The sequence below is a fragment of the Vipera ursinii genome (genome assembly GCF_947247035.1).
Source record: "Vipera ursinii genome assembly, chromosome: Z".
Classification (NCBI taxonomy): Eukaryota; Metazoa; Chordata; class Lepidosauria; order Squamata; family Viperidae; genus Vipera; species Vipera ursinii.
Genome location: NC_139517.1, coordinates 14,579,031 through 14,604,890, shown reverse-complemented (window position 1 = coordinate 14,604,890; position 25,860 = coordinate 14,579,031). Strand labels below are relative to the sequence as shown.

General features: G+C 42.9%; 1 protein-coding gene across 3 annotated transcripts in view; it reads right to left on the bottom strand.

Annotated features, from left to right (window-relative positions):
- The window catches only part of EPN1 (epsin 1), a 48,270-nt gene extending 23,385 nt beyond the window's left edge, over positions 1-24,885 (bottom strand). For all 3 annotated transcript variants that reach the window (XM_083379160.1, XM_083379162.1, XM_083379161.1), the window contains exons 1-3: positions 24,207-24,885; positions 14,211-14,740; positions 12,798-13,047 (exon numbers count right to left, since the gene is read on the bottom strand). In XM_083379160.1, the coding sequence (XP_083235286.1) occupies positions 12,798-13,047; positions 14,211-14,438 (478 nt within the window). In that variant the 5' untranslated portion in view covers positions 14,439-14,740; positions 24,207-24,885. The remainder of the gene's footprint in view (positions 1-12,797; positions 13,048-14,210; positions 14,741-24,206) is intronic.
- Between the last annotated feature and the right edge of the window lie 975 nt (positions 24,886-25,860).

Sequence of the window (25,860 nt, the reverse complement as noted above, 5' to 3'; positions counted from 1 at the left end):
CATTCCCCTTTTATACAGTTCAGGGCGTGGCTTCTCTCTGCCTCCTTCCGAGGTGCCCCATTGCCTTCCTCTGTTTACTCCTGATTGACTGCCTCCTGCATCGGGCGTCCTTGAACAGGGCCAGCTGTGGGTCATCTTCATCCACGCTGTCAGGCTCACACAGTTGGGTCTGCGTCGTGACCAAGTGGGAGGGGCCTGGCTGAGGGCTCTCATCAGCAAGCTCTCCAACCCCCTCAGCAAGCTCTCCAACACCCTCAGCAAGCTCTTCAACACCCCCCTCCTCCTCTGAGTCGCCCGACCCAACTGCCGAACCCACAGGCTGACCCTGAATCACAACAAAAAGCCTGACCACACTTCAGGACTAAGCAAATCCCAGTATGTGTGCTACAGCGTGTCTCCATTTCATAAATTCTGAATTCCATCTGGATCCAGTGAAAACAAAACCCTGCATTTCCAAGCTTGAAGCTTCCTGTCCCGAGAGAGCACTGGACAGACTTAAAGACTCTGCTTCACATTTTTGTTCAGCCATCAAGCTTCCTACAAAGAGTCATATTTTCTGGATTATCTATCTCAGGCTTTCTGGAATGACAAAGTAGAGGCAAAGTGTTTTTCCCCCGTTTAGTTTAGCCACTATAAAAGAAAACCATAAAAACATTAAACTAAATGGACAGTCCAGACTAAAATAATCTTACAGACAAAAAATAATAATAATCAAAGAAGGCAAGGATCCTAGACAAGTAATGATACATCAACCGCAGTCTTGGGACCAAAGCCAGGTTTTCTGGAGCTTTCTGGAACCCCAGGAGAGAGGGCGCCATCCTTATCTCTGGCGGGATGCTGTTCCAGAGGGGGAGAAGGCATACTTCCTTGGTGTCACAAGATGACAATATTTAATGGAAGGAGCGTGCCCACTCTGCCAGAATGCATTTTGTGGGCAGAAACGACTGGAAAAATGAATGAATGAACCTTTACTATCAAAGTATAACACGTGTACAGTGAGATTGGCTGAGCCTCCCTTCGTGCCCCCCTCCACAACTCACAGTGGCAGTCACTCAAGATATTCAGGTGCTGTAACATAACAGGGCTTTTATAGGTAATACCCAGTACCTTGAATTGTACTAAACATGTTTCCCCAAAAATAAGACTGGGTCTTATGTTAATTTTTGCTCCAAAAGATGCATTAGGTGCTGGTGATGACCTATAAAGCCCTAAATGGCTTGAGTCCGGGATATCAAGTTCCCTTCGTCCTGTGCGCTCTCACAGGGAGGGCCTTCTCAGGGTGCCGCCGGCAAAGGATTGCCGGCGCGCAACACCCAGGGGGGAGGGCCTTCTCTGTGGGCGCGCCTGCCCTCTGGAACCAGTTACCCGTAGAGCTTAGGACTGCCCCTGATTTTCGTTCGTTCCGCCGGGACCTGAAGACCTGGCTCTTTGAGCTTTCCGGCCAGGACTGAGGAATTTTTTAATTTTTAACTTATTGTAATTGGGTTTTTAATCAGAGTCATAGGGGTTTTATATTTTAATTAAGGAAAATTTAATCTATTTTAATTGTTATTAATTTTTGTATTGTAATGTTGTTTTAATTGCCTTGTGAACCGCCCTGGGTCCTACGGGAGAATATAAGTTTACGGGGTATATAAGTTTAATAAATAATAATAATAATAATAATTAGGGCTTATTTTCCAGTTAGCGCTTGTGTTGTTAGTTGCAAAGTCGTGTCCGACCCATCGCGATCCCATGGACGACGTTCCTCCAGGCCTTCCTGTCCTCTACCATCTTCTGGAGTCCATTTAAGCTCATGCCTACTGCTTCAGTGACTCCATCCAGCCACCTCATTCTCTGCCGTCCCCTTCTTCTCTTGCCCTCCACCTTTCCCAGCATTAGGCTCTTCTCCAGTGAGTCCTTCCTTCTCATTAGGTGGCCAAAGTATTTGAGTTTCAGCTTCAGGATCTGGCCTTCTAAAGAGCAGTCAGGGTTGATCTCCTCTCGGACTGACCGGTTTGATCGCCTTGCAGTCCAAGGGACCCGTAGGAGTCTTCTCCAGCACCATTGTTCAAAGGACTCAATTCTTTGGTGCTCAGCCTTTCTTATGGTCCAACTTTCACTGCCATACATTGCAACTGGGAAGACCATAGCCTTGACTATACACGCTTTTGTTGGCAGGGTGATGTCTCTGCTTTTTAGTGTGCTGTCTAGATTTGTCATGGCTTTCCTCCCCAGGAGCAAGCGTCTTTTAATTTCTTGGCTGCAGTCCCCGTCTGTGGTGATCTTGGAGCCCAGGAAAATAAAATCTGTCACTATCTTCATTTCTTCCCCCTCTATTTGCCAGGAATTGAGAGGGCCAGATGCCATGATCTTGGTTTTCTTAATCTTGGTTTTCTTGGTTAGAGCTTATGTTAAGGGAAATACGACACTAAATATGTCCGTCTGGCTGACGATCTTAACTGGGGGTTATTTTGCGGGTGGAGCTTATATTACAAGTGTCCTGAGAAATCATGCTAGGCCCTAGGGCTTATTGTCCGGTTGGGCCTTATTTTGGGGAAAACATGGTAGAAACCAACTGGCAGCCAATGCAGTTCACATAGGAGGGATAACAAATGGGGCACACAGAAAGGCCCCTATTGCTGTTTCTGCTGCTGGATTTTGAATCAGGTGTAGCTTCCAGAGAGTCTTCAAGGGCAGCCCCACGTACAGGCAATCTTCATCTTATGACTGTTCAGAGTTATGAAACAGGTGATTTACGGCCCATAAAACACCTCTGACCATCATAAATGGTTATGCCGGCACCTCCCTCTGCGGTCACATGACCACACGTCGGGCAGGTCGGCTTTACAATTCGTTGCAGCATTCCACAATCATACGACTATAGTTTGCAATGAATTTTTGCCAGTTTTGGCAAACAATACCAATTCATATGAATGGCTTTGCTAAACGGCCACCATGAAAAGGGCCAGTCAAGTACTGTTGGTCGTGTGCGTGCCTTGACATACGACTGCAAGGACGTAAGCTTGTAATCCCAGGCTCAACTGCAGTTATAAGTCAAAGACTTGAGCACAATGCCATAATCCAGGGGTCTTCAAATGTGATCTGTTTAGGTCTTGTGGACTTCAACTCCCAGCATGCCTGGCTGAGGAATTCTGGGAGTTGAAGTCCACAAGTCATAAAAGGGCCAAGTTTGAAGACCCCTGCTATAATCCAATCATGAGGTGCCCAGGACATGAATAATTGTCTTGAAGGGCCTCAAGGTGAGAAAACTCAAACTTTCAAATTATGTGTAATCAGAAGATTATTTGTTTGATGGAAATTATTTTGTCAGCCAAAAATTGGGTTTCTTAAATCGAGTGATGTGATTTGACAAAATCTACATGGCACATTGAGAACAGAGTTGGCATCTCTCCCAGATGGGTTCCTTCAAAAGGAAATGAGATGATTATTTCTAAACTTTAGTTTGTTGCATTTTTAAAGCACTATTTCAAAGACTCAGTGCTGATCAACAGCATGAAAAGGTCCACTAATTAATCCTACTTGCACACAGAAAGCCAATCGGCGCTACAATTATTTTAATAAAAAATAGGGAAAGATGTAATAGAAGAGGAAAGCTGGAACTTATGTAGATTTTTACATGTATTGCCTCTCCTGAAATTACAGGCAGTCCTCGACTTACAACCACAATTGAGCCCCGCATTTAGGTTGCTAAGCAAGGCAGTCGTTAAGTGAGTTTTACCCCATTTTTTATTTTTAAAAAAATATATTTTATTGATTTTTTTAACATAACCAGCTTAATATTTGGTAAACAGCCATGTTGTCTGGGTTTATATATTTTAAAAACAATCCATAACAATTAGTTTGTAAAATTCCATAGTCCACATAGTAGCTTTGCTTGATTTTCTCTTCTTCCAATAATACTCTTTTGCCAACCTTGAATTAATACAATTCTTATTATTTTGATAAATAACAATTAAATATAGACATTTTTTCTAATATTTCTGCAAATAATAATGACAATCAATGTAAAGCTTCTTTTCTAACTGATCACCCCTCATCATAGATCCTGTTTACAAAATTCTTATTTAAATTTGTTTTCTCTGCAATATTCAAAACATTCTTACCGGTTGAGATTTTCTCAAAGTTAATTACACTTAAGTAGTTAAGTCATTTTCCTCATACGGGCCATCCCAACACTTTTACATTTCTCATGTCTTTTTTAAAAACAACAACAACACCACTTTTTAATGACCTTTCTTGCCAAAGTTGTAAAATTAATCGCTGCAGATTTTAAGTTAGTAACATGGTTGGTTAAGTGAATCTGGCTTCCCCATTGACCCTGCTTGCCAAAAGGTCGCAAAAGGAGATCACATGACCCAAGAAAACTGCAACCGTCATAAATATGAGTCACTGAATTTTGATCACGTGACCAAGGGGACACTGCAACAAACGTAGGTGTCAAAAATGGTCCTAAGTCACTTTTTTCAGTCCCATTGTAACTTCGGTCGCTAAATGAACTGTTGTAAGTTGAGGACTACCTATATCCAGAATACTTTTTTAAAAACAACAACAACAACTGACTAGTCCAGGGGTAGGCAAACTCGGCTTTTATGACTCATGGACTTCAACTCCCAGAATTCCTGAGTCAGCTATGCTGACTCAGGAATTCTGGGAGTTGAAGTCCATGAGTCATAAAAGAGCCGAGGTTGCCTACCCCTGGACTAGTCTAATTGACTTTAAAGCAGTGAATGGAGTTCCATAGTGCAAGGCCAAAGAAAGGTAAGGCACGTTATAAAGTTATTTCTCCACAAAGCCACACACAAAGGCTCACTTTTTTTTTTTTTGCAAAATTGGCTAAAAGCCCAGCTTACATTATGAACCAAACGCAAAGCAGAGAGCTACCAATAGGATCTTGATCAGAACGAAGCTCGGGAGGGTCAAACATTAAGTCTGAAATAATTTTAATTATTTCAGTAAGGTAAAAAAAAAGTACTCCTATCTGCCCCTACTTCTATAATATACTATAATATACTATTCTCCAAAGCACCTGAAAGCAGGACAAGAAGCAACGGATGGAAAGTAGTCAAGGAGAGAAGCAACCTAGAACTAAGGAGAAACTTCCTGACAGTTAGAACAATTAACCAGGGGAACAACCTGCCTCCAGAAGTGGTGAATGCTCCAACACTGGAAGTTTTTAAGAAGAGACTGGACAGCCATTTGCCTGAAATGGTATAGGGTTTCCTGCCTGAGCAGGGGGTTGGACTAGATGACGTCCAAGGTCCCTTCCAACTTTATATTATTATTATTATTATTATTATTATTATTATTATTATTATTATTATTATTATTATTATTATTATTATTATTATTATGTAAAGAAGCGAACATCCAATGTAACTCTTACCCAATGTAACTTGTCCAAATCTCTGATTTAAGCAACTTTTGGTGACCTGGAGCTATACTTAAAAGATCTTCTGGTAGGGGGCAAGAACTATGGCAGATGGGAGAACGGTGCTAGGTAGGCCGAGGTGTGTTTTCACTTTGTTCACAGGTGTTTTATTTTTATTTTTCCCCATTTAGGACAAAGGCGGGAGATTTTTTTTTCCCTATATGGCACATACTCCAGAATAGCGGTGGCTGTTTTTCTGCCTACCAAAAAGCAAATCAATTGATACAAAGGCTATAAAAAGGGCTGTGATGTGCAGCATGCAACTCACGGGCTGGAGACAGCCCGTTGTGGCTCAATCCCCATTGTGGCTTGTCTTCTAAACCTCCAAGTCAACTGTTACTGCCTGCTAAGGAAAAAAATACTACGGCTCCACTGATGCTTCTGTCTTACATACTCGGAAGGGGACAACTTGCTGGGACCCACTCTCCATGGGACGACTCTCCGTGGCCAACTTATTTTATTTATTTATTTATTTATATTTAAATTTATATACCGCCCTATTCCCGTAGGACTCAGGGTGGTTTACAGGGAAAATTAAAAGTTAAAATACATCATATACAATTAAAAATGATTAAAACTAAGATTAAATTAATCCCTGAACTTAACTAAAACCCCAAAAGAGCCTTGGTGGAGCAGTGGGCTAATGCCTCCTTAAGTAACACCAGCTGCCTGCAATTAGTGCAGGTTTGCATCCCACCAGGCTCAAGGTTGACTCAGCCTTCCATCCTTCCGAGGTAGGTAAAATGAGGACCCAGATTGTTGGGGGCAATTAAGCTGACTTGCTTGGGGTGTGTGTGAAAGCCCTAATAAGCAGGCATATACATAGAATGAAGGCTACTGCTAAGCTTGTAAGCCGCCCTGAGTCTTCGGAGAAGGGCGGGATATAAATGGAATTAAAATAAATAAATAAATAAATAAATTAAAAATTAAAACCCCTCAGTCTGGGCCAGACAACTCAAAAAACCAAGTTTTCAAATCCCTACGAAATGAGCGAAGGTCGGGGACGGTCCTAAGCTGTGGAACAACTCACTGTAGGGCCATTCAATTATTTAAAATATTTTTTTTAAAAAAATTAATTTTTGTCGTTCACATTTTATTTCGTCCCTCCTTTTGCATCCTTTCCTTTCCACTCCACTATCTCTTTGATACGTGTAACGTTTGTCGCACGGCAAGTTGTCCCATGGTCACAGTGAATTGGCCACAGCGAGTTAGCTGTGCCCAGTTGGCTACCATGAGCTGACTTAGACCAGGGGTAGGCAACCTCGGCTCTTTTATGGCTCGTGGACTTCAACTCCCAGAATTCCTGAGCCAGCATGGCTCAGCTTGGAAACCTCTCCCTTTCCCCTCAGCATGGCTAGCTCAGGAATTCTGGGAATTGAAGTCCACGAGCCATAAAAGAGCCAAGGTTGTCTACCCCTGGCCTAGACCCTTACAAACTGATAGGAAAGTCTACTAGAAAAGATCACAGATGCCAAAGCCTACATGCAGAAGGTGGTAGTAAATATGGTGTATTAACAGGCTGTTAGCCATCCTCCCCTTTTACATATATTGTTATAATTTATAAGCCAGAATCTTTGGGGTATGATGACTCACCAAGCTAGAACCAAACGAATTTTAGGACTTAGCAATCAGAGAATCATAAACGTTGCAATAGTGTGATTCTCTGAAATCATAAAATGTTGTTTTCAACAAGTTAGGTCTGATCCCTCCCCCCCCCCAAAAAAAAACCTGGCCATGTTTCAAAAAGTTCTGAAATCCTGGCTCTTTCTCCAGGCCCCACATTATAGAGTAGGTCTCACATCTGATTATCTTTTAATCATTGCTTTTCTTCGGGGCTTTGTGTGAGGATTTTGTTCTTACTGTTCCGTCTGATTTGTCGAACTGCTTTTGCTGTATGCCACCCAGAATGCTTACAGAGTTGGACAGCGTTATACGGTCCATTTCTAAAATTAAAAAGTAAGGAAATAAAATACATTTCCTGAAGCAAATAATTTGAGCTGTTTTACCTACTTTTAATCATTGTATTTTAAACTGTACAACAAATGAAGCAGTTATGGAATCTTTGCACAACTTTTCTCCAGATGATTTTGTTAGCTTCACATTCCCAGCAGTATTTTCTGACAAAAACTATGGTGAATTATTCTCCAGTAAACAAAAAATAATAATAATGTGGAACCGAAAGATATCTAACTTTCATCATACTTTCTTGTCTCAAGCTAACTTTTATTAATGCAAAAGCTTTTTTACTTACCAGATACTAAAAACTTTTCCATTTTGAAAGGTAGGTGTCTAAAATAATTACTGAATTTCACTAGCACATAACTACAAGCCAAGCCATCAGACATGAAAAGAAATATTTCCAAAAATGTGAAATTCACTAGGGTAGTCCTGTGGATCCTTAGTACCTTGTTAACTGTTTGCTAATGATCAACAGTCCATTGTTATGCACTGCAGAAATGAGAAATTCTCCACTTTGTGTTATAAATTCCAATTCATTAAATAGGTTATAAATATATCACCAAAGCAAATTACAAAACTATATTGGTATTTTTGATAAAACAAGTGATTTTAATTGACAAGTTTAAATGTTCTGTAAAAGAAATGCTATGCAAAAAAAAAATCAAATATCGTTTCAAAATAGTATTCTATAACAAAAAGAATATAGTATTATTGCCATTCATAGTGTAGGACAGGGGTAGGCGAGCTTGGCTCTTTTATGACTCGTGGACTTCAACTCCCATAATTCCTGAACCAGCCATGCTTGCCTACCCCTGGAGTAGGAGAAACAGTGGAAGAACCTGGGAGAGGAGTTAAAAGAGGGATTAGCCTAGAATCCCTAAGAAGCTACAAGTAGACTAATCCAACCCCCCTCCCTTCAATTCCACTGACTTTTACTGAACTCCAAAGAGGTGCTAACCATTGGTTGAAAAGATTCCTATGCATAGGAATCCTATAAATCAGTTTAATTTTTTCTTCATTTTCTGGACATGGTCTCATCCGTCTGATACATAAGACCCCATCTCTAATAAAAAATGGAAGTCAGAAGAAAAATACGTAACTTGACCCAGAATGTGAGAATCCTTGGTTTAGCATCTATGCCCTCAATTCAGAATTTGAGGTCATCCAAATGCAGCTATTTTAAATAAGAGTTACTTTTAAAATATCTGCTACCTTCTCCTGGTAGAAGGCTTTGGCTCTCTGGAGGAAATGGAGAGCCAAACATTGATATGGAATGATTATTGCTTTCTATTCTAATCTAAGCCAAGCGTAAAAGGACAATATTTATACCACACACAGAAGCATCATTGTTTTTTCCATATAAAATTAGAAACAAATTCATCAAATTAAGACCGCTCCAGGAATTGCTCTGGTCTTCAGGCCACAACAGTACCAATACTAGCCAAAGAGGTAAAGGTGATTGCAGCATCTAGAGCCCAAATACACAGATGGGGTTTGACTAGATGACCTGCAAGGTCCCTTCCAACTCTGTTATTCTAACAACATGCATTGGGCTGACCACGTTACCAATCTCTACGGCGGATAAAATTAAATATGGTGAACTCAAGGGAAAAATGTCTCTGCTTCCTGACACCTGACGTATGACTGACAGCTCTGCTATTTAATCATCATTTTCCCCATTGTCCAAGAGGCTGGTATGGCCCTTTGGCTTTTCCTACTCCCACAAACACACCCAAGAAACTTAATTTATGAGGGGAGCACTTCAGAAGAACTCAATAGGACTTGCTATTTCATATCTCTCTTGTATGACGTCATAGTTTTATTGTTCGTAGATTTGTTTTAGACATCGAAGGCAGCTTTCTCATCTTCCTTTATCTACTGTACTTCAATCAAGTGGGGTAGGAGTGTTGAACACTACACATACCATGAGGTTGCGAGTTGATTTTTAACTAGGGGGCATTGCTTGGGATATTCCTCTGGGCAGATACGGCTAGAAGTCTTATCTCCAGCTCCATTTGGGGGTTCGAGTTGTGGGGGAGGCTGTGGATATTCCCTTTTCCCTTTTCCTATTTATTTATTTATTTATTTGTTTGTTTGTTTGTTTGTTTGTTTTTATATACCGCCCTTCTCCCGAGGGACTCGGGGCGGTGTACAGAGCAAGGTAGGTATACAGTTAAACAATAGTAAAAAACAAATGAAACCCCAAGAGCTATCAGGCCAGGCCGGACTGCTGGAACAGGTAAGTTTTTAAGTCGCGCCGGAAGGTGCGAAGGTCGGGGGCCATCCGGATTTCGGTAGGCAAGCAGTTCCAGAGGGTTGGCGCACCCACCGAGAATGCTCTCCCCCTGGGGGTCACCAGCCGACATTCTCTGACCGGTGGCACCCTGAGGAGGCCCTCTCTGTGGGAGCACACAGGACGGAGGGGTGTTGACGTTGGCAGTAGGTGCTCCCGTAGGTAATCCGGACCCATGCCATGTAGGGCTTTGTATGTCATCGTTAGCACCTTGAATTTCACTCGGAAGGCAACCGGAAGCCAGTGCAGCTCATGGAGGAGAGGTGTGATATGGGAGTATCGGGAGGCCCCCAAAAGTGTCCGTGCAGCTGCACTTTGCACCAGCTGAAGCTTCCGAGTGGCTCTCAAGGGCAGCCCCATGTAGAGAGCGTTGCAGTAGTCAAGGTGAGAGGTCACAAGTGCATGGGTGACTGTACGTAAGGCATCCAGGTCCAGATAAGGTCGTAGTTGGCGCACCAGTCGAACCCGAGTGAAGGCCCCCCTGGTCACAGCTCCTATGTGATCTTCCAAGGATAGCTGTGAGTCTAACAATTCCCCAGTTCACTGTATTTCTGCTGAAATGGTTACAACAGGAAGCAAACGCTGAATTTTTTTTTAAAAAAAAAATCAGAACCTGCCCTACCAGATGTTGTGCAAACAAACGTGGTGGAATTTGATCGAGAAGTTATCAATATGGAGAAAGGGCACCAGCAGATCAAGGAGACCTGTGTAACTCAATCTTAGAGCCTGGCAACCTGCCAAATTGGTGAGAGTTGTATCAGGGGCACACCTTTCCCTTTTTCACTTCAGAAAAAAAAGGAACATAATCAAGACAGGACGCCCAAAGGCCACACCAACCTTTTGGACAAGGGGGAAAAATGATAACTAAATAGCAAAGCTCTCAGTCACACATCAGGTGTCAGGAAGCAGAGAGATTTTTCCCTTGAGTTCACAATGTTTAATTTATCTGCTATAGAGATTGGTAATGATGTCTTCATATTGTCCATCTGTTCCCCCAACCAGAAAAGAAAAAAAAATGCACTGGAGACAAGTAACAGGTTCAGATTTTTCAAACATCCTCATAATTGAACCTAAACAGCCCAAGCAAGCCAGCTTTTAACAAACAAATTCCGGCACATCAACTTATTTCATACTGCACAATCAGGAACTTCCCAAATACATTTGGAACTTAGCTCTTAAAACAATGTGGTAATTCTGGAAGTTACGGTTCTATCACTGCAGATGATGACCAGGCTGGGCCCAAGGGAGGGGAGGGGGACAAACACGTCATCAGTCTCGAGTCCCTTCGCACCCACAAGAGATACAAGTCCAGACCACCTTGAATTTCATTAACTCTTATCTACCGCCAATTTGTTCTGACTGCTAATAGTTCCGATTCTTGTAGAGAATCTTGTAGATTCTTGTAGAGCAGACATGTCAAACACAAGGCCAGATCCGGCCCGCGAAGTGATTTCATGCGGCCCATGAAGCCATCCTGGAAACAGTGAGGGAACGGCCCCCACTGCCTTGGCCCTGGCCCAGAGACCCTCCTCCTGCCAGAGACCCTCAGATCTGTCCCACTCCTGCCCAGGCCCCCATAGGCAACCTTGATGTGAACAGTGTAGAGCTGGCCACGCCCACCCAGTAGGCCATACACACTTTAGCCACGCCCACCCAGTAGGCCACGCCCACCCTGGCCATACCCACCCGGCCCCCTGAGGGCAACTGCAATGCTGATGCAGCCATCAATGAAATTGAGTTTGACACCCCTGTTGTAGAGAGTATTAGCATGCAATAAATCTGTATTCATTTGCACTGCCTTGACTCTTGGATTTCCTGTGCTTGACAATCACATTATAACTGGAGGAAACCAGAAGTGAGGAAGGTTGCTATCTGGGAATGGGGGGTCACAATTGGTGCCTTGCTCCAGTATCAGAGCAAGGGTAACATTCGTCTGGTCACCAATTTCTCTTCTAAATGCGTTTTTCTCCAGGCTAAATATAAGATGACAGTGTGTATGCCGTACACCCAGAGACGCCATTGTTTTTTCCGTATACAATGAGAAGTTAATGAAATTTAATGAAATTAAGAATGCTCTGGCCTTCGGGCCATTGTACAGATAATCCTTGTTTAGCAACTGTTGGGACCAGCAACTGGGTCATTAAGCAAAGTGGTTGCTAAGTGAAGCACTGACTGGGCTTACAATCTTACCTCAGCTTTCCTTTGCTTACAGACCTGCAATGGCGTAAATGTGAGGATTGGTCACAAAACTGCTTTTTCATTGTTGTCGTAACTGTGAACGATTACTGTATAGACATCGACTTACCACCACTCGCTTAGTGACCATTTGGAGTTACAACAGACACCCCTCCCCCCCCAAAAGGTACTTATGACCTGGATTTGAAGTTCTGACAGCCACACAGACCCCATGGTCACATGATCACATTTGGGGTGCTCGGCAACCGGCCTGCATTTACAGGTATTTGCAGCATCCTACAGTCATGTGACCAAGATTTGCAATGGGTATTTACTTCCAATCTCAAGCAAAAAAACCACACTCATTGCAGACAATGGGCTTGTTTACTGACTACAGCATTCTCTTAATGACCACTGATTTGCTTAACCAGCATAGTGACCTGCTTAACAACTGTCGCAAAAAAAAAGTCATAAAATTTGGTCAGTCAGATGATGACCTGCTTAACCACCAACACAACTTAAGGCCATAATTCTGGGCTCAATTCTAGTTGTTAAGTCGAGGACTACCTGTATGAGACAGCTGCTAAACAAAGAATACCTGTATTGCCATTTCTAACCCAAAGACTTAAAAGATGACTGCAGAAACTTAAGAGACCAAGGTACACATACAAATTAAATGTGGGGAACTCAAAAGGAAAATCTCTCTCCTTAATCATGTCCAATGTATGATTGACAGCTTTGCTATTTATTCATTATTCTTCTCATCATCCAAAGGAATAATGTGGTTCTGTCCTACCCTATGAAATACATAGACTAAAACACAACAGGGATTACTCCAAATATCTCATTATACCAAAGAGGAGTCACCTGGAGAATGAGAAATGTAAATGTGGATAACAAAGAGAACATTGCCTCAATCTCAAGGCCCCGAGAACTTACCGGTTGCAGTCTGGGCCAGCTTCTCCTTAGTTTTGAGGGCATGGGCCCTCTCTTCTTTGAGACGCTCATCGTCTTTAAGGAGGGCCACCAGTTGCTTGGCCTTCTCCCGCACGTTGACCCCTTGATCTTTGCCATCCCGGTCAACGTACTGAAAATCCTTTAGTGTTTGGATGGCGTAGATGTTCTCTTTACATTGCTGTGCAACCCGCTCTGAACCTGTCTTGATTAGGTATTCCATAAGTGTCATAGCCTGGAAGAGATGCAAGAAGAAACGAACTCATGACAGGCTTAGAAGATAGCCCATGTTTAGCCACTTGCAATGTCCTGTGTTCACGTTTGGTTTCCGGCAAAAATGGCCGCTTGGACAATGGGTTCACTTGATGACCGGCCCCCACCCACCCCAAAAAGTTTTAAAGTCAGGTGTGGTCACATGTCACGTAATGACATGTTACAACGATAATACGCAGGCAAATTTGGCAAAATTTGTACAATTGGTTAGAGTTAAGGAGGATCGCTGACATGAACATTGTTTGATTGGTTGATAATGTAAGGATTTTTTTATTAGCATCTATATAAAGGACATAACTGAAAGATACGTAAATATAACGCTGAGGACTGAATGACAGTTTACTAAAAAAAAACGACAGAACTTATATGTACATTTTTTTATACTCTGTCCTATTACAGATTGTATTTTAGGTTTTTGTTATTTTTTTCTGTAACATAAGATAATACTAATAGTAGTGTGGTAGCTAGGGAAGTTGAATCATGTCCACTTTTGTTTTTAGACGTGTATTTAATAAAATTTTCAAAATAATAATAATAATAATAATACGCAGGCTTAAATTGCAATCATAAATTGAGGACCACCTGCATGATGGAATCCCATCCCCTCACTTTAAAGCCTCACACCCCACCCCAAGCATTAACTGTGCTCCTGGGCTACCAAATAGTATCCTAGTTTAAAAGCCTTCTAGGGTTTCAGACCTTTGCAGTCTTTCCTGAGGATGTCACGGTCTGAATTTGGGATCAAGTGGATGAGAAGTTGGTTCTCTACCACCGACCAACAGCCCTTCCATTTGCACGCTTGAGGATTAATCCGCATTTGAGAATGAATTCACCTATTTGGGACTTTTCGGATAAAGCACGCAGACTGCAATGCACACATCCATTCTTCTGAATACTGTGCTGCGTGTGTCCAAAGAAGTATGCCTTCTATAACAAAGTCAAGTGCACATCATAATACATATGAATGTATTCCACTTTCTTAATAAGGTACCTGTGGAACAGTGTGGGAATGGAATGAAACAGACTTAACAGCGCATCGCTATGAAAAAAAAAACAACAGGAGGATTATGGCACCGTTACCAGACAAATATATATTTCCGAAAACAAGAGCCGGTGCACGCTTACCTTATAGACATGACGCCAATTTTTCCCGTGGTCGTTGAGACGCTTCCAAATCATGCTCATGATTTCTGAGAAGGCTACCACATTGTAGGTGAGATCAGCAATTTCAGACATGAGAGAACTAGATGGGCCCCAAGGGTCATTTGATGTAGCCTCACGGACCTTGATTTCGGCTTCAGAGTAACTATGTACAATATTCTTCATCTGGCGGCGCAATGAAGACGTCGACATGGTGGCGACGGCGGAGTGGAGGACGGGAGAGAGCCAATTTGTACTGTACCCCAAGCTTCCTGTTGATGGCTTTGAAATCAGCCAGGCTAACGGTAGCCAAAAGGGCTCTCCGGGTTAAAGCAAATCAAATTTAACCAACTGCTTAAGACAGTGAATCCTGCATATCCAGTCTGAACGGAACCTAGTTTGCTTCGCAAGAGGCAGGCCACGACTTCCGCTCCTGTGCCACTTGCCTGAAGTCCCTAGCTGGCCAGGCACTCTCTGAGCATCCATCTGGGCATCGCAGCCATTCCAGGACACGGCTGAAAAAGAAAGAGAAAAACTTTTAACGCTGATTTATCTAGATTGCTATCCCACCTTTATTACTTTATAAATAACTCAAGGCAGAGAACATAGATAATATTCCTCCCCCACTTCCCCCCTCCCCCCCCACACAAGAACTCTGTGAAGTGGGCTGGACTAAGAGAGAGTGAGTGGCCCAAAGTCACCCATTTGTGCCTAAGATGGAACCAGAACTTCAGAGTGTCCTGGTTTGTAGGCAAGCACCTTCACCAAAACACCAAACTTGCAATGAAGGACATTGTCCCTGTTCCTGTGCATGGTTTGCATGAATCCAATCAGGTCCTGGGAATCAGGTCCCAGGACATTATCCAAATTTTGGGTTAAAGACCCTTACTTTGGGACTTTCTTTAAGAACTTGGTAAAAGCAAAGGTTCCCTCCCAAGCAAGCTTTAAGTTCTCAAGAGGACATCAAGAGAAGTGCATCAAGAGAAGCGAAAAGACCAGACCTGCTTCAAAAAATTAACTTGTCACATTGATAACCAGGAGAAAGAAAAGGACAAAAATTCTACACAGCTCTTTAGAGAGTGAGCGCCTGTTACGCGTCCCAGCTTCTGCCAACCTAGCAGTTCGAAAGCACATAAAAATGCAAGTAGAAAAATAGGGACCACTACGGTGGGAAGGTAACAGTGTTCCGTGCGCCTCTGGCGTCTAGCCATGCCGGCCACATGACCACGGAGACGTCCTCGGACAAGCACTGGCTCTTTGGCTTTGAAACGGAGATGAGCACCGGCCTCTAGAGTTGGAAACGACTGGCACGCCTGTGCGGGGGAACCTTTATCTTACCTTTTACCTTTATCAGAGAACCTTTAAAAGCGAGTAAAATAAAAAGCACAGTATGGCACTTTAGAGGCTACATTCTTCGTTGCTGTTGTTTAGCCGCTGTAAAAGCAAATTGAATCAAGGCTTGTAAGTCTGAAATCTGTTCTCTCTGGCTTATAGGTAACAGCCTTGAAACAAACGTTTAAGCGGAACAACAGAAGATTTTTCTTATTCTGGATCAGAAGAAAGGTCCGTCTGCATTCTAGCAGTGGCAACTGGCAAAGAAAGTATTCTGAGACATTGGGCAGAAAGGGATGCAGCCCTCACTGCCAAACAGCTTCTACTGTAGGGATGTCCAGCAACTTTAAGATGGACTTCAATTCCCAGAATCCCCCAACCAGTCATGCTGCATTTGCTATTTTCTTAAGGAAAACTAGCTAGGTCCTACATCTCCCAGGCAATGTAAGATTTGGAAGCATTGGTGGGGGGGGGGGGGAGGGGAGGGGAGAACCATATAGTTCAGCTATCTATTCCTTCCTCCATTTGCCTTTTAACCAACATCGCTTGTTTTCCAGCCAGATGTCTATGGTCAAAACGCTAGCAGACATCTCAGTTAAGGTTACAATTTTGGCAGCGTTTACTTGCATCAGCCTGCAGGATCGAGATCCAAGACCTCATACATGATTTATTTTACAGTTGCTTTTCCTCAAAAAAGCTCACAGAGGCACAGAATTTACCTTACTTATCTCTCTCTAATGACCTCGTGAAGTAGGCCTCAAAACACATTACAAAAGGCCTATATGATCGATGTACAGGTGGTCCTCGACTTACGACCACAACTGAGCCCAAAATTTATGTTACTGAGACATTTGTTAAGGGAATTTTCCTCCATTTTATGACCTTTCTTGCCGTAGTTGTTAAGTAAATCCCTGCAGTTGTTAAGTTGGTGACACGGCTGTTAAGTGAATCTGCCTCCCCCCCACCAACTTTGCTTGTCAGAAGTTTGCAAAAAGTGATCCCAAGACCCAGGGACATTGCGGCCGTCATAAATATGAGTCAGCTGCCAAGCATCTGAATTTTGATCACATGACTACAGGGATGTTGCATTGGTCGTAAGTGTGAAAAACGGTCACAAGTCACTTTTTCCAGAGCCGTTGCAACTGTGAACGGTCACTAAATGGGATGGTTGTAAGTCGAGGATTACCTGTATTAAAAAGTCTGCAACTGAACAAGGAACTGAACTGGAATCTCCATAACTCTATGAAGCCCCAGGGGAAAAAAAACTTGGGGAAAAATAACAGAGGGAATAAGACAAAAATCGGAACACAAGCTTTAAGCCAGGGGTCTTCAAACTTGGCCCTTTCATGACTTGTGGACTTCAACTCCCAGAATTCCTCAGCCAGGCTTGCCTGGCTGAGGAATTCTGGGAGTTGAAGTCCACAAGTCATGAAAGGGCCAAGTTTGAAGACCCCTGCTTTAAGCCTTCATACCAGAATAAAATGCTTCAACCACAACAAAAGAATGTTTACCCAAACACAGAGAACTTCCTATATTATTTACTAATTTCATCTCTTATCTCCTGGTGCAACAGAAGACACGAACACTGTCTTCCCCTCGGAGCCAAGTAACCTTAGCGATTTCAATGGATCTGAATATGTCAGAACGGCTTCTAGGACAATTCGGGCCAGAGGCAAAAAAATTCCCAAAGGGTAGATGGGTGGGAGGAAAATCTGGGAGGTAAGAGCAACTGGAAAGCAGAAATTGTGCAGACGGCAACATCTGACCCCAAATTCCCCTCAACGTCCTGGAAGCCCCTGCCCTGCTTAAGGATCTACATTCCTAAAACCTCAAAAGGAAGGAAGCCCACATTTCTAAGGAATGAGTCACAGTGGCTCGTTCCTTCCTCTTTCTGCCCCTTTCCGGGGTTTTTTTTTGGTCCAACTCAGCTGTAACTTTTCAAGTCACCAACCGATAAACCTGAAGATGATTCCAAACCAGAGAAGCGAAAGTGACCCCCGGACCCTAACGGTGCACAAGGACCCTGAGCTCAAATGAATGGGAGCGCTGATTTCGGGCACGCTTTTCTAAATTTTCTGTGTTTGAAAAAAATTCCCAATTCAATAAGATGAAGATGGTATAAAGCAGGGGTGTCAAACTCAATTGTCATTGAGGGCCGCATCAGCATTGCGGTTGCCCTCAGGGGGCCGGGTGGGTGTGGCCTTGGTGGGCGTGGCATACTGGGTGGGCGTGGCCTACTGGGTGGGCGTGGCTAGAGTGCATATGGCCTACTGGGTGGGCGTGGCCAACTCTACATCGTTGGCATCAAGGGTGCCTATGGGGGCCTGGGCAGGAGTGGGACAGATCTGAGGGTCTCTAGCAGAAGGAGGGTCTCTGGGCCAGGGCCAAGGCAGTGGGGGCCGTTCCCTCACTGTTTCCAGGATGGCTTTGCGGGCCACATGAAACCACTTCGCGGGCCGGATCCGGCCCCCCCGGGCCTTCTGTTTGACATGTCTGGTATAAACAGACGGCAAGGCTATTTTAAGAATATTATTCTTCATCCTGCTGGGGAACACATAACCACTACATTACTGTACATCATTGTATAATATTTTAAGAAGCCAAACCTCAAACCAACTCAAGGTCCATCAGTTTGGGGAAAAGAGAAAAATTGAACAGCTTCCCCCACCAGTCTAGAAGATCTCTAGGCTTCTCCCCAAATTCCCAGTAAGCATTTTCTTTCAGAAATTGCAGTCCCAGGTTTGATCAGTTGGAACAGCTGATAACAGGAAGATCTGCTCAGCATTAACTGTGGCCAAAGACAGCTCAATTCCCTTCGATTCGCCAACGCTGCAAGGAAACTTAAGAGAGGCAATGTGGAATAGCAAGTGTAATAGAACGATTTTTCTTATTTTTATTACATTTGTAAGCCTTCTCCAACCTCTATGTGGGAGTGACAGCTTCTACCATCTCTCTCTCTCTCTCTCTCTCAATTCTACATACAGGCTGGGTTTAAGGGAACTGTACTGCAAATATTCTGGAGAGTACTCAGTTTTACAAAACACAGAATAACAGAGCTGGAAGTCTTCTAAAGATCCAGCCCTTGCTCAAGCAGATCCCATACAATTCCAGACAAATGGCTGTCCAATCTCTTCTTAAAAACCTTCACCGATGCAGCACCCACCACTTCCGCTTGGAAGCCATTTTACTGATTAATTGTTCTCTCTTTCAAGACATTTCTCCTTGATACGTTTCCATACATTTACTTTTTGTTCTGCCCTCCGGTACTTTGGAGAATACATGACCAAACACTTCACCACGAAAACACACATTCATTTCGTTGTTTGATTTTTGCCATTCCGTTATTACTTATTTACAGTAATTTTCAAGGCCATAGCATGGTGGATTGCTTAGAGAACAACTGTTCCTACGGAGACTCGCCTTGAACCTCGATAAATTAAATGGAAAGCTCAAATTATCTTCAAAAGCTGACGTAATTATCTCTATCATCAGAATGTGCAAAGTGATTCAAGAAAGGCCAGAATCATTTTCCTGCCCGGCTCAGAAATGTCCCCTTTGACATAGGCAGCAATAAAAATGAGCTTTTTAGTTATAACCATTGGGATTCACAGGTATTTGTCTCACTGAGTCCTACTGGCTGGGGAAGACATTCCCATGTTGTGATTCAATAGCGTCTATCTTTGGAAGAAAGCTACAGTTGCAAAGAGAAATAGGTGAAAGGTTTCAAATTCACTCGAAGTGTTTTTTTAATCTCTTCCTGATCTTCTCCACTTGTTCTTGCACCCTACAAGAAGACCGAGTGCATGTATGAAGCAAGGCCTCTAACATATTTATAATTCACCCCTTTTAATTTTCTATTTTAAAAATTTGATCTACGTGGCATTTTTTTTTTTAAAAAAAAATCCGTATTGGTAGCACCACAGTGCTTCTGCGGCAAAAGGATTTGCCGGTGACATCACCGTTGCCTAGGGGACGCCCAGTTGGGGGCTCCTTTCATGTCCCTGTGAAGTTGCCCACGGAAGTGGTACCGAAGGAGCGGGGTGCCTCACGAGGTTGGAAAGCTGGGCTGATGATCAGCAGGATCACGTTTGAGACCCATTGCTGCTGCAGGTGAGGTGAGCTCCCGTCACCCGCTCCAGCTCCTGCTGACCCAGCAGCTTGCAAGTAGATTAATGGGTACCACTTGGGCGGCCAACTTCATGGGAATACATGAAGATAAATAACTTTTCTTGATGAAATGAGGGAAATTAGTAATGATTGGCGGCTGAAACATCATGTTTCAGCAAGAACGGTACCACTCATAATTGTTGTTGTTGTTAGTTGCGAAGTCGTGTCCGACCCATCGCGACCCCTTGGACAACGTTCCTCCAGGCCTTCCTGTCCTCTACCATCTTCTGGAGTCCATTTAGGCTCACGCCTACTGCTTCAGTGACTCCATCCAGCCACCTCATTCTCTGTCGTCCCCTTCTTCTCTTGCCCTCCAGATTATAATTAAATAAGCTTTTTTCTGGCCATTGCAGAAATTACAATCCAATTTTTTTAAGCTAAAACAAACCCAAAAAAAATCACCGGCAACTGATGCAGCAATTGTTCCAACCACGATATACACTTGTTGGTACTACCGCTATTTTTTGCTTTCTGTCTGACACCATGAATAGTCTTTGACCAACCACAATAGACAATACAGGTATACTCAGATCAACGGTCCAACTCGCTATAAGGTAGCCACAAAACGAAAACACATGCCAACACAGGCATCTGAAACAGAATGTGAGCCTTGTACAGTTTCCTAAGCAAACATTTAAGGGGAAAAAAAATAAAATGTGTGGACCCCTTCAATTAACAGCTGTTTCTGTGGGTTGGCATTTAAAAGTACCCGTCAGTCAGCCCACTTCCCCTTCAAACAGCACAATTGCCATCTGCAGTTTTGCTTTTCCTTCTCTATAATATCTGGCTTGCCTTGCCAATCGACAGAGACTGTAACTCATACTGCAAGATTTTTTTGATGATTCAGCAGCTTTGGGCAAACTTTTAAAACTGCTTCAGCAGCTAATCTTAGCTGAAAATTGGGATATATCTTGAATCAATAAATGTTTAGGAATAAAAAGACTTTGAAGACTTGTATTGCCATCTCCTCATAATATTCTTCTGATGAGTGAGCCCTGTGCATTTTAGCTGGGTTACAGCAGACAGCCAGTCTCTTCTGCCAAAACTTAACCAAAGCGCCAGAAATTAAGAATATACATAGCATATTTGCAGATGAAATGCAAGTTGAAACTGCTTTATGCTGAATGAAATAGTCCCAAGGCAGAGCCAGGATAAAAAGTAATGTAGCACGAAAACTAGCACTGTTTACTTATAAATCAATTTTTTCTTTGGGGGAAATTTGCTTTTCTTGACTAATGAACTATATTCCTGCTGGAGGTATACCACTCCATAACAGGGTAATTGGCACTGGACACAGAATCTAAGACTCTCATCTTAGCTTTCATTTATCTAAACTCTGATCCTTACCACAGAAAAGGGTTACAACAATGTGCAATGCACAATATCTCTGAAGTTGTGTGTGTTTATCTGGATCTCTAGCACCCTATTTTTCTGAGCCTACCCTAACAAAAGCAGGTATGAAGAGAATTATATAAATCCAGTATAAATTTAGATCAAATGACATAAAGTTTTGTCCCTGAAACTTAAGACAGTAGTGCCAAGTGCAACTACAAACTTGATGAGAAGTTTTCAGTAAATCAATTTATTTATCCACTTATATCCGGTTCAACGTGGCTAAGGAACCTTGATTTTCATTCCTTTGATGAAAGTTGGGATACAAACATGCATGTTTCCTAAACATTTTTCAGGAGAAAAAAATATGCAATTTGTGCATAATTATTTGTGCAATAAACACTTTCACTATAATATTTAATATGCATAAGATGAGAGCTTTCAGGAAATTTTTCCTATGCAAATGAATAGAAGAGCTGGAAGGGACCTCAGAGGTCTTCTAGTCCAGCCCCCTGTTCAAGCAGGAGAACCTATACCATCTCAGACAAGTGACTGTCTAGCCTCTTCTTAAAAATCTCCAGTGATGGAGCACCCACGATTTCTGGAGGCATGCTGTTCCACTGGTTAACTGTTCTCACTGTCAGGAAGTTTCTCCTTAATTCCAGGTTGCTTCTCTCTTTGATCAGTTTCCAACCATTGTTTCTTGTCCTGCCCTCTGGTGCTTTGGTGAATAATGTGACCCCCTCTTCTCTGTGGCAATCCCTCAAATACTGGAACACTGTTATCATGTCTCCCCTATTTCTTCTCTTCTTTAGACTAGCCAAATCCAAGTCCCGCAACCGTTCTTCGTATGTTTTAGTCTCCAGGCCTTTGATCATCTTAGTTGCTCTTCTCTGAATTTTTTTCCAAACTCTCAACATCTTTTTTGTGATATGGTGACCAAAATTGGCTGCAGTATTCCAGGTGTGGTCTTAGTAAGGGTTTTATAAAGCGGTACTAATACTCTGCATGATCTTGATTCTATGCCTGTTTATACAATCTAGGATTGTATTAGCTTTTTTGGCTGCTGCTGCCCACTGCTGGCTCATAGTCAAGTGATCGTCCACCAGGACTCCAGGGTCCCTCTTACAGTTACTATTTTTAAGCCAGCTCTTGCCTAATCTGTACCTGTACCTTTGATTTTTCCTGCCTAAATGTAAAACTTTGCTTTTCTCCACATTGAAACTCATTTTGTTGGATAGGGATGATTGTTCAGGTTTGCCATGAAAGGGTGCCATGAAATCCCCACTTCTCATTTTTTTAAAAAACAATCACTTAAGTAGATACAACTCTGAATTCACAAAAGCTGCCTGAAGAGAAACGTTTTCATAGAAAAAAAAATTTCCCTGAAAAATGTTTTGGCCTGCATTTCTGGACACAAATACTGACCACAAACAAAGGGAAAATATTCTTTTGATGCCTTGATGATAAACAATTGATGATGGAACCAATTACCTAGCAAGTAACAAAATCATGTATGGGTTATTTTTTACAATAGTTTAAAGACTGGAACATCTTCCCTGTGCAAAAAAAAAAAGAAGAAGAGGGTAAAGCATTCTCTGTGGGCGCGCCTGCCCTTTGGAATGATTTACGGGTGGAACTTCGGACCGCCCCCGATGTGCGTTCATTTCGCCGGGACTTCAAAACCTGGTTTTTTGATCTATCAGGCCTGGACTGAAGGGGTTTTAGCTTTTAATATTGTTTTAATTGTTGGGCTTAAGTAATTTAATCTATTTTAATTTTATACTATTTTTATATTGTATTTTATGCTGCCCTGAGTCCTTCGGGAATAGGGCGGTATAAAAATTTAAATAAATAAATAAATAAATAAATAAATAAATAAATAAATAAAGCAAACCACTCTATTAACCCAAAAAACAAAAGCAACTAGAAGAGGAAGAATGTTCTTTAAAATGCGTAAGATGTATTTTTTTAAAAAATGCAAAACTTTGCCTATAGCATGGCGAAGGAAGTCTTTACCCACCTCCTGCACTTGGAGAAAATGTAACTTTGAATAGTCACTAAATGAGCTGTTGTTAAGTCAAGGACTACCTGTACTTCTCTTTTTCCTACTGCATTTCCAAATCAGGCCAGGCTAAAAATAAAGGAAGCAAAGGAGGAATAATGTTCATATATACTGTAGCTGGAAGATATTTCGGACAGGTGAACAAAAGTGTGGAAAACTGAGAACCTCAGGTTCAAATTTTCACTTAGCCGTAAAGTTTTTATTTTAAACCTCATATATTCGTCAAAATTACAAGATTGTTATGAAAACAACATGGGAGAGTGAGAGAACAGTTATTTCACCTTGTGGTTCTGAAAGACAAATAGTAAATGCAATAATAGCTACCTAACTATTTAATTTAAATTGAACCAATAATGCCATCTATGCTTACAATGTTTCAACAGTGGACAGGCATGTAGTTCTGGAGAACTGATATGAAAACAATACAGAAGCCTGGGGTTTTTGAAGAGCATCTGTTTTATCAATGATATACTATCTCTGAATACAAACTTTCAACTAAGAACTGTATTAATAATCTCTGACCGGCTGTTCTAATCTGTATTCAAAGCTATCAAAAGGTAGCAGTTACTATCAAGACACATTGTAATAATGGATTTATAGCATGAAGCAGCATTTCTTTGCACCTCTTAATAGCCTACCAATCCACTTCATTTTATTTTCTGCTTCTATTACGCGCTCTAAAATGCTCCCTTCTCATCAATCACCTTTATTTAAAACTTAACCCGCGGCTATCAATTTGCCGGAGCTTCGCCGATATAAATCCTTTCATTTCAATCAAAAATGAAACCCTCTCGTTTCTTCCCAATTATCGGGCACCAAGATAACTTGTCTCACATACCAAATATTGGCCCTAAATTCATCCTTATCAGAGCGGGTTCCTTCTCCTGCCGGAGGATACACACCTGTCCAGTGACAGGTTAATTTCTGAGCTCAGACTCAGCTCTTCCAACTGGAAGGATAACCTCTAGCCAGCAGGAAAGGGGAGTTGAGACACACTGTCCACCCCATTATGTGCGTACAATTCCTTTTCCTCGCCTCCACCCTCCTCTCCTGCTCATATGGACCTGCCAATGGCAGTTACTCACCTAGATAGTGTAAAGGGAAATTTTTCGATCTTCCGGGCCGCAGAAAGGTTGGGGCTCACACCAACAGATCTGTGAACAGCCACCCCACCACGGGAGCCCCCCCTCCCCCCCGGGTCCCTAAGTAAGCGTTTCACTTCCCCCAGCCAGGGGGCATAGCCAGTGCCCTCCTTTAGAAAAAAACGGGGGAATCTCGGCAGACCGGGAGGGGAAGACGAAATCGGGCACAGAAAACCTGAAACGTCAGGTTTAAGTCGAGGCTGGACCTGAAGAACAGACCTCGGGAGAGACCCGCTGCCTGGAGGGAAGGAGGAGCAGGAAAAGAATGGAAGTCCTTTGGGAGAGAAGCTAACGCGGCCTGGGTTCAAAGGTCACAGAGGCAAGGAGGTCAGAGAGGCCAAGCGGAGGCCAGTCCTCCAGGGAAAAGGCTTCGCAGTCAGAAGTCACGGGCCAGAATGGAGGCGGCGGGGAAGACCAGACTATTTCAAGCTTCGTCCCTGTGGAAAACCTCGGCCTGACCCCGACTGAAGACACCCCCCCCCGCCCTGGGCTCTCCCGTCTCCCAGGCAATGCAGAGAAATCTGGGCCGAGGGAGGGCCGCTCTACCGCACCGCGACTCTATGGCCCTTCCGAAGGCTTTCGGCCCCCTCAGCCCGCGGGGCAGATGCGGCACTAGCGGCGGCGGCAGAGTGCGCCGGGAGGACGGCCCCGCAAATCGGAAGCGGAAGCCGGTTTGCTTTAACTTCCGCCTCCAGGGGGTGCCCATTTCCGCCCTCATCCTTCTCCATGTTGAGAGGCCGGCACTTCCTGCATCATAGAGAGAACCGGGCCAAGCTAACATGAAACGGGAACAAAATAAATAAATAAAAATGGGAGGGAAGGCAAACGGTCGAATCCGGTATTATAGATTTCTTTTCTTCATATAGAAGCATTCTGATTGGGGGGGTGGGGTGGAGAACCTATTTACAAGCCAAAAAAAAAATCTCAGAAATAGCAAAACTTTTAGCACGCTACACAATAATCCAGGGGTCTTCAAACTGGACCACTTTAAGACTTGTGGACTTCAACTCCCAGAATTCCTCAGCCAGCAGGGCTGGCTGAGGAATTCTGGGAGTTGAAGTCCACAAGTCTTAAAGTGGCCCAGTTTGAAGACCCCTGCAATAATCCAACACTAAAACATTAATTTTAGCAGTTTCTTCCAGGGCAAACGTTGCCAAATGTTTAATAATCTAAATGGTATTGTGTGAATGCAACCCGTGCTTTCGCAAGAAGTCAAGATAGCATAGTTGTATTTTTTTTTGTGGGGCAAAAGGTGCCTTCAGTAAGAGTCGCAATTGTTCGTGCAGTCATACCGCGCTTCTTCCCAACCTCCGATTTATTAACATTGGTACCTGCTTGCTCAAGGGGAACACCAATCAGAAATGTGGCCTGCGATTAACAGCAGCCAATCCCAAATCACCTTCTAAATTTTAAAGGAACAGCACTAGCATTTTCTGCATATTAATATAAAGAGAAGTTTGGGACTGGATCCAAGAGGGAGGAAAAGAATTAACAATCTCTTTTGAGTCCCATCTTCTGTCTGTACCTATAAATGCAATATTTTGAGAAAGGCAAGAGACTACTCCAAATCGTAACTCTGAACCTCTTTATTTTTATC